At 54.8% G+C, this 14671-nt stretch overlaps 2 protein-coding genes across 2 annotated transcripts in view; one reads left to right on the top strand and one right to left on the bottom strand.

Annotated features, from left to right (window-relative positions):
* The first annotated feature begins 1644 nt into the window (after positions 1–1644).
* On the top strand, positions 1645–7527 carry SHD (Src homology 2 domain containing transforming protein D). The gene is made up of 6 exons (XM_007109301.2): positions 1645–2395; positions 3496–3601; positions 3680–3868; positions 5140–5263; positions 6389–6508; positions 7116–7527. The coding sequence occupies exons 1-6, from the start codon at positions 2117–2119 to the stop codon at positions 7300–7302; spliced, it is 1005 nt and encodes a 334-aa protein (XP_007109363.1). The 5' UTR covers positions 1645–2116; the 3' UTR covers positions 7303–7527.
* A 777-nt stretch (positions 7528–8304) lies between these two features.
* The window catches only part of TMIGD2 (transmembrane and immunoglobulin domain containing 2), a 10169-nt gene continuing 3802 nt past the window's right edge, over positions 8305–14671 (bottom strand). The window contains exons 3-7 of the mRNA XM_055081316.1: positions 13923–14036; positions 13413–13775; positions 9273–9302; positions 9054–9167; positions 8305–8722 (exon numbers count right to left, since the gene is read on the bottom strand). Coding sequence (XP_054937291.1) covers positions 8649–8722; positions 9054–9167; positions 9273–9302; positions 13413–13775; positions 13923–14036 — 695 coding nt within the window. The 3' untranslated portion in view covers positions 8305–8648. The remainder of the gene's footprint in view (positions 8723–9053; positions 9168–9272; positions 9303–13412; positions 13776–13922; positions 14037–14671) is intronic.

Genomic DNA, 14671 nt, shown 5'->3' with positions numbered 1-14671 from the left:
TAACAGTGGAGGGGCGATGGAGAACCTCTGATTCCACGAAGAGACCTGATGGGGGTCAAATGCCACCCCCAACCCAGGCCATATCACAGCATCCAGGCAGAAATGAGCTGCGGGGTGTATCTCCCTTCTCTGTGCCTCAGTTTCCCCATCAGGAAAAAAATGTCACATCCTCCTGGTGATCCTTCCTCCAGCTCTCTGAGTTTTTCCAATTAGAAACCCCATTTTTCAAATCAGGAAAGCAAAGCGTGGCCTGCATAGACATTGCCCAGGCCCCACTATTCTTTGGGGGGGCGGAGTGGGGGAGAGCTCACAGCATTGTCAGCTCTGACTAGTGTCTGGTCCTGCCTCCCCTCCACGCCACACGCCCACCCTAGGGGGCTTGGAGAAGGGACTCTGAGGTTCCATCCTTCCTGACTACCCCTCTCTTACTCTTTCTATTAGGGGTCACTGAGCAAGCCCCCTTATGGGGAAAGAAAAAAAAAAATGTGTTTGCTTTGGAACTGGCCAGCAGCTCCCTTTGCCTCGCTTACTCCCCCCCCCAAATCCGTTAGTGTCCTCGCTCCCTGACAGCTGCAGCTGCCAACAGGCAGCCAGGCCAGGCGAGACACCTCTCATTTCTGTCCCCCTCCCGGCCTCCACCCCCAGAAACCACAAAGGGACAGATGCCGAAGGCACACTCCAGGCACAGATACCATCTCCTTTCCCCTGGCCAGCTGCCCCAAACCCCTTCCCCCATGCTGCAATGAGTCCCCTGGGGAGAGGGGGACGGAGAAGAGCCCTCTTGGGGGAGGGGAAGCCAGAACCCCGTCCCTTCCGTTGCAAACCCCCCTTCCTTCGGCTGCGTCAATATCCATTTTAGCCGGTGACCTCTGGAACAATCTCCACACCCCCAATCTCCTGGTCAGTTTCGCCGCCAGATCCTGGTTCAATTTCCACCCTCAATAGTGGTCACGCTCACCTCCTCTGCTGGTCAATTTCACCCCTGCTCGCGGTCAAGTCCAGCCCTCCATTTCCCGGCCAATTTCCGCCTCCCCTCCCTCTCCCCCTTCCCCATCTCCACACCTCTCGTTCTCCGGAGCAAGGTCAGCCCCTGTGGGTTTCCACCTCCTGCGCTCCTTGCTCGCTCCTGCCAGCCTCGGTCCTCCGGGTCACTGTCCAGCCGCCGCGGCCTCGGCCCCCGCGACTCCCGCCCCGCATCCCCCCTCCCTCCCCGGGCAGATGCTCCCCTCCCTCCCCAGAACAGCTGAAGGTCTCAGTCACCTCCGAGGGGAGCGCAGGGGGAGGGGAGGGGAGGGGGCGGGGAAGCCTTGACGTCGCTGCCCGGGACCCGGCCCGGGGCTGGTAGGGGCTGGGGCGTCCGTCTGAGAGCCCCCTCCCCAAAGTCCCACCTCCCGGGCGCGCGCCGGCGGCTGCGGCTAAAGTCTCTCCGAAAGCGTGAAGGGGGATTGGAGATTTTATTTTCCTTTGTGCCCGCGACTGGGGCCGGATCGAGGCGGCCGGGCCGGGGGGCCGCGGGATTGGGGCTCCCCCCGGAGCGGCGAGGAGCGCAACAAAGGATGCGCCGCACCGGGGTCACCGTCCCCGCGGCCCAACTTTGCGCGCGGCGCCCGAGTCCCCGGGGAGCCTGCCCGCTGCGCTGAGAACCCAGGCGCCCGGGCTGAGCCAGGGCTTGGGGGCGTCCGCAGGCGGCGCTTTCCCCGCCCCCGGCCCCCAGGAGGGGATCCCGGAGCTTCCCGGAGGCAACGGGTGGCCGAGCCGTGCAAGGAGAGCGCGCTGCCCGCGGAAAGTCCGCGGATGCCCCCCGCTCTGGCTGGACGACCCCGCGCTCGGCGTTCAGGGCCCTTCGGGGCTCCCCCTTCCCCCGCCGACCTTCCAGAGCCGGGCTAAGGTGCGCTTTTGCTCCTCGTCCCCCTTCCTCCCTCCTCTGTCTCCTCCTTTTTACCCCCTTTTCACCCTCCTCTGAGCCCAGCCAAGGGTCACACCTGATATTTCTCTTCCTTCCTCCCTTCCTTTTCCCCCTGATCCTCCCTGGGGACTCTGCCGAGGAAGGGGGCCCAGAAGAGGGCATGTGGGTCCTCTTCTGACAGTGGCCAGGTTCGGGGTGACACGCGCTCAAATGGCCAAGTGGCTACGAGACTACCTGAGCTTTGGCGGTCGGAGGCCCCCTCCGCAGCCGCCCACCCCCGACTACACGGACGGTGACATCCTGCGGGCCTACCGGGAGCAGAGAGATCTGGACTTTGAGGACCCCTATGAGGGTGCAGATGGCCGCCTAGAGACCGACTCCGCGGGGCCCGGGGGCTCCAAGGGCGACTCTCCAAAGCACCGGCTCATCAAGGTGGAGGCAGTCGACATGGCCAGAGCCAAGGTCTTGCTGGGCAGCCCCCGGGAAGAGGTGTGTGGCTAAGGTCCAGAGGTTGGGTGGCCCCAGGAGACTGGGTGGGGCGGCCAGGCTAGGTTTCCCCAGGACTTTGGGGAGCGTGTTTTATGTGTGACCCCAGGGAAAGACCAGGGCACCAGCCGGACACACTCCCCAGTCCTCCATCCGCTTCGTGAAGTTTCATATCTGCCCCTTTTCACTGCACAGCGCTGGTTGTCCTCTTCCCTCTCTGACTGGCTTTGTGCCCCTGTCCTCCTGCTTCCTGATTCCCCCCTTCTGGATCCCTCCACACAGCTTCCCTTCCTCTTAGCAGCTGAAGGGATCTTCCTTAAACAGATCTGAGTGAGTCAGTTTCCTGCGGGCACTTAAACATCCTCACCACTACACTCCACCCTTCCTCTCGTATTACTCCCATTTTACAGAAGTGGAAACTGAGGCTCACAGAAGAGAATCGACTGGCCCAAGGTCACATGGCTCTGGCTTGTTAGAAATTGAACCCAAACCTGCCTCCAATGCCCATGTTTGTTTGTTTGTTTTTTTCCAGTACTTTTCCTAGAGGATCAGAGGGTCCACCCCAAACCCTCAGTGGAGAGACAGAGAAGGTTTCAAAGAGGGTTATGGTAGGATGTGTCAGGTAGTGGTTAATGGCACAGAGAAAGGTAGGAGGAAGCAGGGACTCGGGGAAGCAGAGAAACCTAGGAACAAACGCTGCTTCTTACTTATCAGCTGTGTGACCCTGAGCAAGTCACTTGCCCTCTCTATGCCTTGGCTTCCTCATCTGTAAAATGGGGATAAGGTACTTACTGAGTGTTGGTACTACAAATAAATATATGTGAAGCTTTTAGAACAGTACTGGCACCTAATCATTAAAATGATTGAAGGAGGGAGGTAGGGATCTGTGTTGGGGAGAATCAGAGCAGCATAGAGGAAGAGAGCAAGGGAAGCTGTATCTGCAAACACTCGCCGATGGAAGAGAAAACTACTTGCTTGGAGGGGATGTATCAGATGACACAGAGACAGCAGGCAAGAGGTGTAGTATCGCCCAGCAGGGGTATTCAGAGCTAGGCTTGGTCCCCCTGAGCCCTTGACTCCCTCCCCTTCCTTTCTGTCTCCAGTTGGAAGTCGACACTGAGTATTCGGACCCCTTTGATGCCCAACCTCACCCGTCACCCCCGGATGATGGCTACATGGAGCCCTACGATGCCCAGCGAGTCATGAGCGGTGAGTGGGCAGAGCTTGGGGGAAGGTGACACGGTCCCAGGTGGGAGTGGGAGCTGACCAGTGTCCTCGGCCTCCCAGAACTGCCATACAGGAGGGTGCAGCTGTATGACACTCCCTATGAGGAGCAGGACCAAGATCTGGGAGATGGGCCTCCTTCAGGGTGGAAACCTCGGCAGAGCCGGCTGCCCCAGGAGGATGAACGGCCAGCGGACGAGTATGACCAGCCCTGGGAGTGGAAGAAAGACCACATCTCCAAGGCGTTTGCAGGTGCTTCTCTGACCCTGACCTCTGAATGCCTGCGTTCCTCAATTTCCTGCTCTGGTCACATCCCGTTTCAACTTACAGAGTAAATCCCCCTCACCTGTCACTTTGGTAGTTTGTTAATTCTCACTAAAGTGTGAATGATGGATAGTCATAATCTTCCCAGAAGAATCTGTAACTTCCTTGGAAACGGAAACCTTATGTATGTATTTATTTATTTATTTATGCATGCATGCATGCCGCACCGCGTGGCTTGTGGGATTTTAGTTCCCCGACCAGGGATTGAACCTAGGCCCTCGGCAGTGAAAGTGCAGAGTCCTAACCACTGGACTGTCAGGGAATTCCCTGAAACCCCTTTCAGAGTGCAATGGAACCTACTCATTCTTCTCAGTATAGTGCAGGAATAGGCTTTGATGTCAGACTAGATCTGGGTTTGTGTCACTTGGGCAAATCCCTTTATCTCCCTGAGTCTCAGTTCCCTTACCTGTGAAATGGGGATCATTCTAGTACCTATCGAATAGGGTACTTGTAAATTGAGTTCTAAAGTGCTCAATTACACAGGAGCCGTTGTGGAAGAAGGTAGCATTTCCTGGAGTGAATTCGTAATTGAGTTGGGTAAGCTTGGATAAGTCTGTGAACCTCAGTTTCCTCTTCTGTAAAGAGGGAATAATAAGGTCAGTTTTAAGAAATAAAATAACTTGGACTTCCCTAGCGGTCCAGTGTTTAAGACTTCGTTCTTCCATTGCAGGGGGCACGGTTCGATCCCTGGTCGGGGAACTAAGATCCCACATGCTGCATGGTGCGGCCAAAAAAAAAAAATAAATAAGGAAAAAAATAACTTGGACCAGGAAGAGTTGTGCGTACCCAAATCTGCCCCAGAAGTTGTATGACTGTGAGGGAAATTGGAGCTCAGTGCCTCAGTCTACCCATCTGTAAATTGGGGGTGGTTTTCTAGCTCTATGAGTTGGCCAAAATCAGGCAGAACTTCCCACCCACCCCTCTAGCCACACCCCTGCTCTTTGATTTATCACTCAGGGAACTGCCCACCCTTCCATGCCACCAGATTCAAGAATGACCACACCCCTTTCTTCTGAAGGTTAATTGGTTGCTCGTGTACCAATCCCGCCCCAGCCTTAAGCCCAACCCCTCCTCTTCTGGGTTCTGATAGGTTGCCCTAAGCTGGCACCGCCTTCCTACTGAAATTCCACTGGCTTGCCCCCACCCCACCCTCTTGAGGTAGGCGGGACTTAACCATTTTCTCTTTAAATCTTCTCCAGTGCAGTTTGACGGTCCGGAGTGGGAAAGAACCTCAGGCTCAGCCAAGGAACTCCGGAGACTCCCGCCCAGAAGCCCCCAGCCTGCAGAGCGCGTGGACCCGGCCCTGCCTCTGGAAAAACAGCCGTGAGTGGGGAAGTTGAAGATGGAGTTGAATCCTTCCCTGCCCCACACCAGTCACAGATTCCTCGGGCCAGGGGGGCTGGAGGAACATTCACTCATTCACTGCATTCATTTCTTCAACTAATCTTCGCTGGGTGACAGTGCCTGCTGTGGGCCAGACACCCAGCACGGTGCAAGCAGAATCAGATGGCGTCTCCATTCCCTCCGGCGTCAGATTCTGGGTTCAAATCCCTTCTCTATCTTTTGGCTGTGTGGCCTTGGGCAAGTCACTTAACCTCTCCAAACCTTGGGCTCAACACCTCCAAGACAGTGCCTGCCTCACACAGAATAAAAGGGGATTTCCTCCCTTCCCTTGAGTGGGGTTTATAAGCCTGAGAGCAAAGAGACAGACGTCTTTCTCACCCCCCGGAGATCTTGTGGTGAAAGTGGGAGGAGCAGGATTTTGAAGGGGGTCCCAACTTTAGGCTGGGGTGAAGCTCACAAGCTGGGAGAGTCTGGGTGTTCTCTGTGTCTCTCCAGTCTAGGAGCTTCTCAGTGAGCTCCCCGAGCCCCCAGAGCCCAGCCCTGTGAGTACAAGGGTGTGTTTATCACAGTCATTCCCAAACCTCTTAGGTGGGCAGTACAGAACTGCCTAATTAACACAAGCACAGGGTATTTTCTTGCAATACAAACAACTGTTTGGTGCTCATCTGTCTTTGACACTTTGCTCCTACTGCTAACTTCTCTTTGAGCACATTAAAGAAAAATATTATGTAACAAATGGTACAGGTGGGTTGGGGATACAGGATGTGGTGAATCTCATGAAAGTGATATGCAAGTGATTGGAGTTGTGGGATTAGGGAGGGGTTGAGAACACTTGGAGACCCAGCTGAGGGAGGCTGTAAAAATCAAGGTCGGGGTATGTGCTGAATTGGAAGGAGCAGCTCCAGGTTGACCTGGGTTCAGCTCCCTCCCAGGAAGAACCTTGTCTGCCTGAAAACCAGGCTCCTCTTGAGAAATCCAAGGGAATTTGTCTCACTTGTTTGCCTGGACGTCACAAGTCCTTGGAAGAGCCGTGCCTGCATCCAGCCCCAGGACGTGTTGGAAAGGGGGATTGCCCTTCAGGAGACCTCTGTCCCCACCCCCTAGGTGGTTTCACGGCCCGCTGAGCCGGGCAGATGCCGAGAACCTCCTGTCGCTCTGCAAGGAAGGCAGCTACCTCGTGCGGCTCAGCGAGACCAGCCCCCAAGACTGCTCCCTATCCCTCAGGTGAGACCGCAGCCCCCTGGAGGGACAGAGGGTCACAGGACTGCATGCTTTCCGGAGCAGAGGGGTGTGTCTCCAGCAGCCAGTGGGCGGGACTTCCAGGGCTGATGGACAGAGCTTTCAGACCAGGGGGTGGGGCTTATGGGACCCATGGGCGGGGCTTCTAGGCAAGAGGGCGGAGCTTCCAGAGAGGCCACAGGTTTGGTTCCGACTGAGAATGAACTCCCTGTCACTGGAGGTATGCAAGAATATGGAGAGGAAGCCATACCGTAGATCTAGGGCTTGAGTGAGATGGGGAACCAGGGACCCTAGACTGAGGGTAACCAGTGAGGAGCCCAAAACGGGTAGCACAAGGTGTCAAGAGGTTTGGGGAGAAAGTGCCTTCTGTGTTCCTGGGGAGGAACCTCCAGCCTGTCTTGATAGGGGACAAGCTCGGAAGGCATCCCCGCAGTGTGGAACTAGCCAAGAGCTTGACGCCAAGTGGCTGTTAATCAGAAATATTAGGGGATGCCAGCGTCGGGCTCCTGGGGGCCATGAGGGGATGGCTTTAGGGTTGGAGAGTGTGGGCGGGTCTGGAGTGCTGGGTACCCCCTCTGACCCCTGTCTCCAGGAGCAGCCAGGGCTTCCTGCATCTGAAGTTTTCTCGGATCCGAGAGAACCAGTTCGTGCTGGGTCAGCACAGCGGCCCCTTCCCCAGCGTCCCGGAGCTGGTGCTCCATTATAGCTCCCGCCCACTGCCTGTGCAGGGCGCTGAGCATCTGGCCCTGCTGTACCCCGTGGTCTCACAGACCCCCTGACTGAGCCTCAGGCCCCCGCCCTGGGCTGTGAGGACCCAGATCAGTGGCTGCAACAGTGGAGGTCTTTCCAGTCCTGGAGATGGCTGGATGGAGAGACCCCCCCTTCCCCTCCAGGCTCTGGGTCTTTATCAGAGCCGCCCTGCTCAGCCTCCTTCTGGGTTCTACGGATCAGAATTGTGTCTCAAAGCCCTCCTCTGGCCTGGAAAATAAATAAGTTATTGTGTGTTTCAAGTGTCCTTTCTGGAAGGTGGGGATCTCAGCCCCTCAGAAGGAAGAGGGGAGGCAGACCCTTGGAGGGGGAAGAGCAACCCCAGCTCCTTGTTTTGGTGATGGAGCTGGGGTTGGAGCCTGAATGGCTCACAGGGAGGGACCAGAATTCAGAGAGCTGGAGACAGGCAGGGAGAGAGAGGCATGGAGGCAGATAAAAACCCGGAGACAGTGGATGGAGACCAGATTAAAAGATGGAGAAACCGAGGGGGCGAGGCTCTCAGGCCAACCCTGCCCCCACCCTGCCTCTCCTCCCTATTCCGGGCGGGCGGGCGGGCAGGCAGGCAGGCAGGCAAGGGCTGATGCTGCAGAAAGGACATCTGTCCCCATGGAAACAGCAGAAGTGGGGGAGGGGAGCCAGGCCCAGCTGGTGTCACTTCAAGGTGACAGTCAGGCAGGAGACTCCGGGGGGCTGATAAATGCCAGGAAGCCCCGATCTCCCCCCGCACCCAACTCCAAGCCTGCCTGGCGGGGAGATACCAGCTGGGGAGGGGGGTGCGTCCAGCTCCGGGCACTGTTTTGAAGCCAGGGGCATCACTTCTCTGCTAATTGGACATGTCTCTCCAAGGATAAGAGGCGGAAGGCTTGCGAGTCGTCCAAGGGCCCCCTCACCACAGTGGTCCTCTGAGACCCCCCTGATGACTCCTCAGATCTCTTTAGCACTCCCAAATTGCCACAAATTCTGGCTTTGCTTTCTTCATGAGCCTTTATTGGGTGTTCTGTGGGCAAGGGAGAGGTCCAGCCTCATAGAAATGAGGAGGGGGCGTGTCTCACGATGAACTGCTGGACTTCGTGATCCTCTTGGAGTAAGTCACATCTTTACCTAGCTGCTGCGGGGTCCTCTCTGGGTCTCTGGGGGTCCTGATTCGTCTTCCCACTTCAAGGAATCCTCTTGGCCTTGGCTGCCCAGAGAAGCCTGGGCCAGGAGGGACTCCAACTGCAGAGATGGGGTGACTGGGCCTGGGGCTGGAGGAAGATTTGGGACCCAGAGGCCGCTTGGGGGTGTGGGGCCAGGGGAAAGAGATCGATTAGAAGCTTTGGCCCTTCTGATTCTTGCTGGAGATGTCCAGCACCTTCCCCTACACAGGCCATGCCTCAGTCTTCCTTGGGGCCCTCCGGGGCTTGTATAGGGCATTGCTGTAGATTGGATTCCCTGCAATGGAAGAGGAGGGTATGACACCAAGAGGGGAGAATCACTTAAGAGAGCCTGGCCCTCTCCAGCCCACTTTCTGGAGGCTTTGTCTATGCCTCTGAAAAACATGGGTGTAGGGGCCAGCCTTCCCCATGTATTCCCCTTCTCTGCCTCCCAGCCTCACCCTCGCTCCGTCCAAAAGGGGCAGGTATCAAAGTCAGAAGGGTCTGCGTTCCATCCTTGTCAAGCAGCTGCAGTTCCCGCCTCCGCCACGCGGGGGCGGGGTCGCCAGTGGATGCGGTGCTCGTGGGAACCGTCCTCCCTCCGAGCGGCTACCTGCGCGGTTCCTTACCTGCGTCTCTATTCCGGCAGCGGCGGCGGCCCCAGATCCAGGCGCCCAGAGCGAAAGCGGCCACGGCCACGGCCACGGCCACGGTCCCAGTCACCAGCAGTGCGAAGGAGAGCCCTGGGGAGGCGGTGGTGGTTTGTGGGCGGTCTGACTGGGGGAGGGGCACGGGGGGCGGGGCGGGGCGGGGCGGGGCTGGAGGAGGCACACGTGGGCGGAGCTCACCTGAGAAGCTCCGGTTCAGTAGCCAGCCATCTGCCGAGAAGAAACCCACGTCTCAGGGGAGCTCACCTTGGAGTCCAACTTCCTGCACCGCTTCCAGGGTAAGAGCCCCTCTACCCCGTGTGGGACCTCAGGGTTCTTGCCCCTGCCATGCTGTGTGAGTTCAGGCAGGGATTTGCTCTGAACCTGTTTCCTCTTTTGAAAAAAGGATACTAATCATTCCTATCTTGCTGGGTTATTGTGAAGTAACTGCCAACGGAATTTTCTCATCATGAGCTCCATCATCCCCACCATGAGCTGCACCACCCTTGTCATGAGCCCCATTGCTCCCATAATAGGCTCCACCGTTCCCATCACAAGCCTTATCGTCCCCACCCTTAGTCCCATCACCCTGAACATGAGCTCCATCATCCTCATTTTGAGCTCCACCATCTTCACCAGGAACTTCACCAGCACCACCATGAGCTCCATCATCCTGATCATGGGATCTATCGTCCTCATGGCTCCTGTTTTTTGAGCGTCTACACTGTGTCAATCCCAAGAAAACTGAGCCTCAGAGAGCCTGAGTCACTTGCCTGGAGTCACACACCCAGGCAACAGCTGGGCCCTGCTTTGAACAAAGGTCTTTCTCCCCTCAGCTTCCCTCTCCCTTCCTTGTTTCAGAAAGAAAGGAAAGGAAAAAAACCAAACCAAAACAAACAAACAAAAGCTTACACGGGCCTGAATTTTTGAGTCTTGCTGAATAATCAGCATCATAGACACAATAGTAACCACTTATGTTTACTGAGGACTTATTATGTTCCAGACCCTGCAATAAACTCTTTAGATATAATCACTTTAAATTCACCTAATCTGACAAGGAAAGCACTATTAGCTGAATTTTGATGACTAAGGAAACAGGCACAGAAGGGTCAAGTCACTTGCCCAAAGTCACACAGCAAGTGAATGGTAGAATGGGGATGTGCTTTCAGGTCTGTATAACTGACATGAACCCCAGCCAAAGGCGCCTTCTCCTGTGACTAAGACGAGGCCCAGAGCCCCCAGCCCCTTCATCTTGCAGGTTCTAAAGTTGGCAGTGGTCCCATGGTTCCAAGCAGCTGTTCAGGGATGGGGAAGCCAGCTGTGGGGAGCTGGACCTGTGCCCGCTCACTCTCGCTCCCTGACAGCTGCCAACAACTCACAGCCTGGTGCCTCTGCTACCCTGCCTCTGCTAATTGGTAATTGGCCCCCTCGTCACTGGAGGGGTTGGGGGGCAGGCAGGACAGCCATAACACACCGCCCCGGAGGCAGGCAGTGGGTGGGTCCTGCCAGCTGGAGACAAATGGGCATCTCTTGGGCTTGGGAGCCTGGGTGGTGCTTCATTTTGCCTGATATGGGCCAGGCATGTGCCCAAGGCCCTCGGGAACCACCGAGAGAGAGCAGGACCGCATCGGGTCAACCTGGGTCTCCGGCCCCTATGGTTTGGCCTATAATGGGGTGTCATGCAGAGTCGGGGAAATGCATGAGGTGGGCTCTGGAGAAAGCTGGCTGCATCCCCGGCTTGTGTGTGTGGTTGGATGTGTCTTGGCCCTTGCTGGGCCTCAGCTTTATCCTCTGTAAAGTGAGGCAGCTGGCTTAGCTGATCGGGAAGGTGGCTTCCAGCCTTGAGAGCCCATGGCTTTCGTTTTCGTTTATTTGTTTGGCCGCGCCACACGGTTTGCAGGATCTTAGTTCCGCGACCCACCAGGGATCGAACCCGTGCCCCCTGCAGTGGAAGTGTGGAATCCTAACCCCTGGACCCCCAGGGAATTCCCGAGAGTCAGTGGTTTTCAATTCTGGATTCTGGAATTCTAGAATTTTCTGCTCCTACACACTTTGTGATTGCAAAATTCTAAGAGTCTCTCTGGGACTCCCCTGGTGGTCCAGTGGTTAAGAATCTATCCTGCAATGCAGGAGACACCAGTTCGATCCCTGGTCAGAGAGCTAGGATCCCATGGGCCGCAGGGCAACTTAAGCCCATGCGCCACAACTAGAGAGCCTGAGTGCTGCAACTGGGACTTAATGTGGCCAAAATATAAATATTTAGGAAAAAAATATTCTAAGAGTCTCTCTTTTTAAAGTATTTAAGATGGGTTTCCCTGGTGGCGCAGTGGTTAAGAATTCACCTGCCAGTGCGGGGGACACAGGTTCGAGCCCTGTTCTGGGAAGATCCCACATGCCGCGGAGCAACTAAGCCCGTGTGCCACAACTACTGAGCCTGTGCTCTAGAGCCTGCGAGCCACAACTAGTGAGCCCGTGCGCCACAACTACTGAAGCCCGCACGCCTAGAGCCCCTGCTCCGCAACAAGAGTAGCCACCACAGTGAGAAGCCCATGCACCGCAACGAAGAGTAGCCCCCACTCGGGGAAACTAGAGAAAGCCTGTGCAAGCAACAAAGACCCAACACAACCAAAAATAAATAAATATTAAAAATAAGTAAATAAATAAAGTATTTAAGACTACAACGCTAAGGTTCTAGAATCTTCCATTCCTTTATTTCAGTGTTTCTCAAATTTTTTCATTATCACTCCCCTAAGTAGACTTTCTAAGAACCTTAATTTGTTCCCCGATGAAATGTTAATACCACAGACATTCTGTAACTCTGTTTATGGGCTGTCTGCATATCGATGCTTTGTACATAAAAAGAGTAAGATTTTCTTTGCTCCCAAGAACAAATTTTTGCCTCCTTAGGAGTGACAGTCCCATGCAGAACATATGCTGTAATTCTCAGAGCTTAGAATTTATGTCCCTAGGATTCTAGAACTGCAAGATTCTATCTTGTGGTTTGAGATTCTGGAACTGTCTTCATTACAGTAGAAATGTGTCCATATGTTGACCAAAAGACAAGTTCTAGATTGTTCACAGCAGGCTTATTCATAATAGCCAAAACCCAGAAGCTGCCCAAATGGTCATCGGTAGGAAATTGGAATGATTGGTGGTGACGGAGGCCGCTCTGCAGCAAGGATGAGCCACTGCTCCACACACCAACATGGAGGAATCTTCCAGACATCATGTTGAGTGAAAGATGTCGGAGACAGAATATACTCTGTGAGTCCATTTAAGTAAAATGTGAAACCAGTTAAAATAGATTTATGCTGTTAGAGGTCAGGATGGTGGGGTAGGCATGAGGATGGCATCTATGAGGAAGCAGATATGTGTGCTGAGCATGGTGGAGGGCACCCAACTGTGTTCAGTTTGTGAGAATCCATTGCTGTGTTTGTATACATCCCTCCAAAATTCGTATGTTGAATCCTAACCCCCAATATGATGGTAACTGGAGTTCGGGGCCTTTGGGAGGTGATTAGATCATGAGGGTAGAGCCTTCATGAATGGGATCAGTGCTCTTATAAAAGGGACCCCAGGGGGACTTCCCTGATGGTCCAGTGGTTAAGACTCCACGCTTCCAGTGCAGGGGCGCAAGTTCGATCCCTGGTTGGGGAACTAAAATCCCACATGCCGTGCAGCACACACCCCCCAAAACAGGACCCCAGAGAGCCCCCCGGCTTCTTCTGCCACGTGAGGACATAGCTAGAAGGTGCAAACTATGAAACATGAAGAGGGTTCTCACCAGAACACAACCTTGCTGGTGCTTTGATCTTGGATTTCCAGCCTCCAGAATTCTGAGAAATAAATCTGTGGTTTATAAGCCACCCAGTCTGTAGTGTTTTGTTATAGCAGTGGCCAAACAGACTAAGACATCCATTGAGCTGGCCACTTACAGTGTGTGCATTTCTCTGTTTGTAGGATGTACTTGAATAGTGTGTTTTTATGGGATTGTTTTGAATCAGAATCCAGAATTATATATATTCAAGGGTTATTATAATTGTGATATCTTGGAACAGGGCTCAGCAAATACGGCCCATTGCCTGTTTTTTTCAATAAAGTTTTATTGGCATCCAGGCCCGCCCATTCCTGTAGGTATGCCTCTGGTGAATTTCATGCTGCAATGGCAAAGTGGAGTCGTTGCAACAGAGGCTGTCTGGTTTACAAACTTCTTGCATCTGCAGACTTTCTGTTCCTAGGAATCTGATTTGGAGAATTTATGTTTCTAGGAGTTTGAGATTCTACAGTTTTAAGATTTCTAGAAGTTCCAAGTCCCCGGCTTGCCTGCACACGCTCTCATACCTGTCTCCACCAGGAGCTGCGTCCCATTGCCCTGGGCCTCCTCCAAATCAGGGATCTCCACGGTCGCCCAGCACACGTAGAGCCCACTGTCATTGAGGCTCACGTGGTCCAGCTGCAGGGTGAGATTGCCAGGCGGCTGCCAGGAGAGCCGGCCCCAAGGCCCGCAGACACCCACGGTGAGACTGCCATTGATGATGTGTGTCTGGCATAAGATGTCACCATCCTTGGTCCATTCGACGTGTAGCCGCTCCCAGGCCTGGGCTTGCACCACCTGGCAGGCCAAGGTCACCTGGCTGTCCTGCCTCACCTGCAGCAACTTGGGTGCCTGCTGCACACTCAGGCCTGTGGCTCCTTGCAGGGCTGGGGGACAGAAGAGGTGAGTGAGACCTTTCTCAGTGTGTGTGACTTACTGCATTAGCCAGCCCACAGGGATGAGGCAGTAAGAGTCTGAAAGCTTGCTGTCTGTGTGATCTTTGCAAGGTTCTTGCTGAGGCTCAATGGCCTCATCTGTGAAATGGGGATAAGTCTCTTGGCACTTGCGAGATTTCAAGGTGGACTGTATGACGTGTCCAGCTCTCAGCCACACAAATATTGCCTCGCGTGAGCCAGACCCTGTCCTGGCCACTGTGGACACAGACACAGAGGTGACTAAGACAAAAATCCCTCCCCTTGTGGAGCTGAGGGTCTGTGGGGAGATAGAGACACTGGAAGTCATGAAATGAGAATCCTGATGGAGGAAAGGAATGGGGAGTGGCAATAGGGAATAAGCATGAAGTGAGAGGATCTACTTATAGAGGATGGTCAGGGAAGGCCTCTCGGAGGAGGTGACATTTGAACAGGGATCTGAGTGGTAAGAAGCAGTCAGTCGTAGGAAGGAAGGAAGATATGCAGGAAGAGCACTCCAGATAGAGGGAACAGGCCGTGCGAAGGTCCTGAGGCTGGACCGTGCCTGGTAAGTTGCAGGAACAGTGAGGAGGCCCCTGGCTGGAGAAGAGCTAGCCGGCAGAGGAAGTGGGATCCAAGAAGTCAGCAGGGGATGGCTTTTTCGAGGCCTGCAGGCCATGGGGGTGGGGTGTGGTGGAGGTACAGAGGTGGGGGTGGGGAAAAGGGAGCAGTTTAGTTTTTAACCTAAGTGTGATGGGAAACCAGGGGAGCAGGGAGGAAATGTGGCCCAACTTAAGTTTTAAAAAGATCACCCTGGGCTTCCCTGGTGGCGCAGTGGTTGAGAGTCCGCCTGCCGATGCAGGGGACGCGGGTTC

The sequence above is a fragment of the Physeter macrocephalus genome, chromosome 2, assembly GCF_002837175.3.
Source record: "Physeter macrocephalus isolate SW-GA chromosome 2, ASM283717v5, whole genome shotgun sequence".
NCBI classification, from domain to species: domain Eukaryota; kingdom Metazoa; phylum Chordata; class Mammalia; order Artiodactyla; family Physeteridae; genus Physeter; species Physeter macrocephalus.
The sequence above is the reverse complement of the archived record's forward strand: the minus strand, read 5'-3'. Positions and strand labels throughout refer to the sequence as shown.

Coding starts and splice junctions, on each gene's coding strand:
- SHD (XM_007109301.2), top strand. CDS start 2,117: ATGGCCAAGTGGCTACGAGACTACCTGAGCTTTGGCGGTCGGAGGCCC. Junction 3,602..3,679: donor TGCCCAGCGAGTCATGAGCG/GTGAGTGGGCAG, acceptor TCGGCCTCCCAG/AACTGCCATACAGGAGGGTG. Junction 3,869..5,139: donor CATCTCCAAGGCGTTTGCAG/GTGCTTCTCTGA, acceptor AATCTTCTCCAG/TGCAGTTTGACGGTCCGGAG.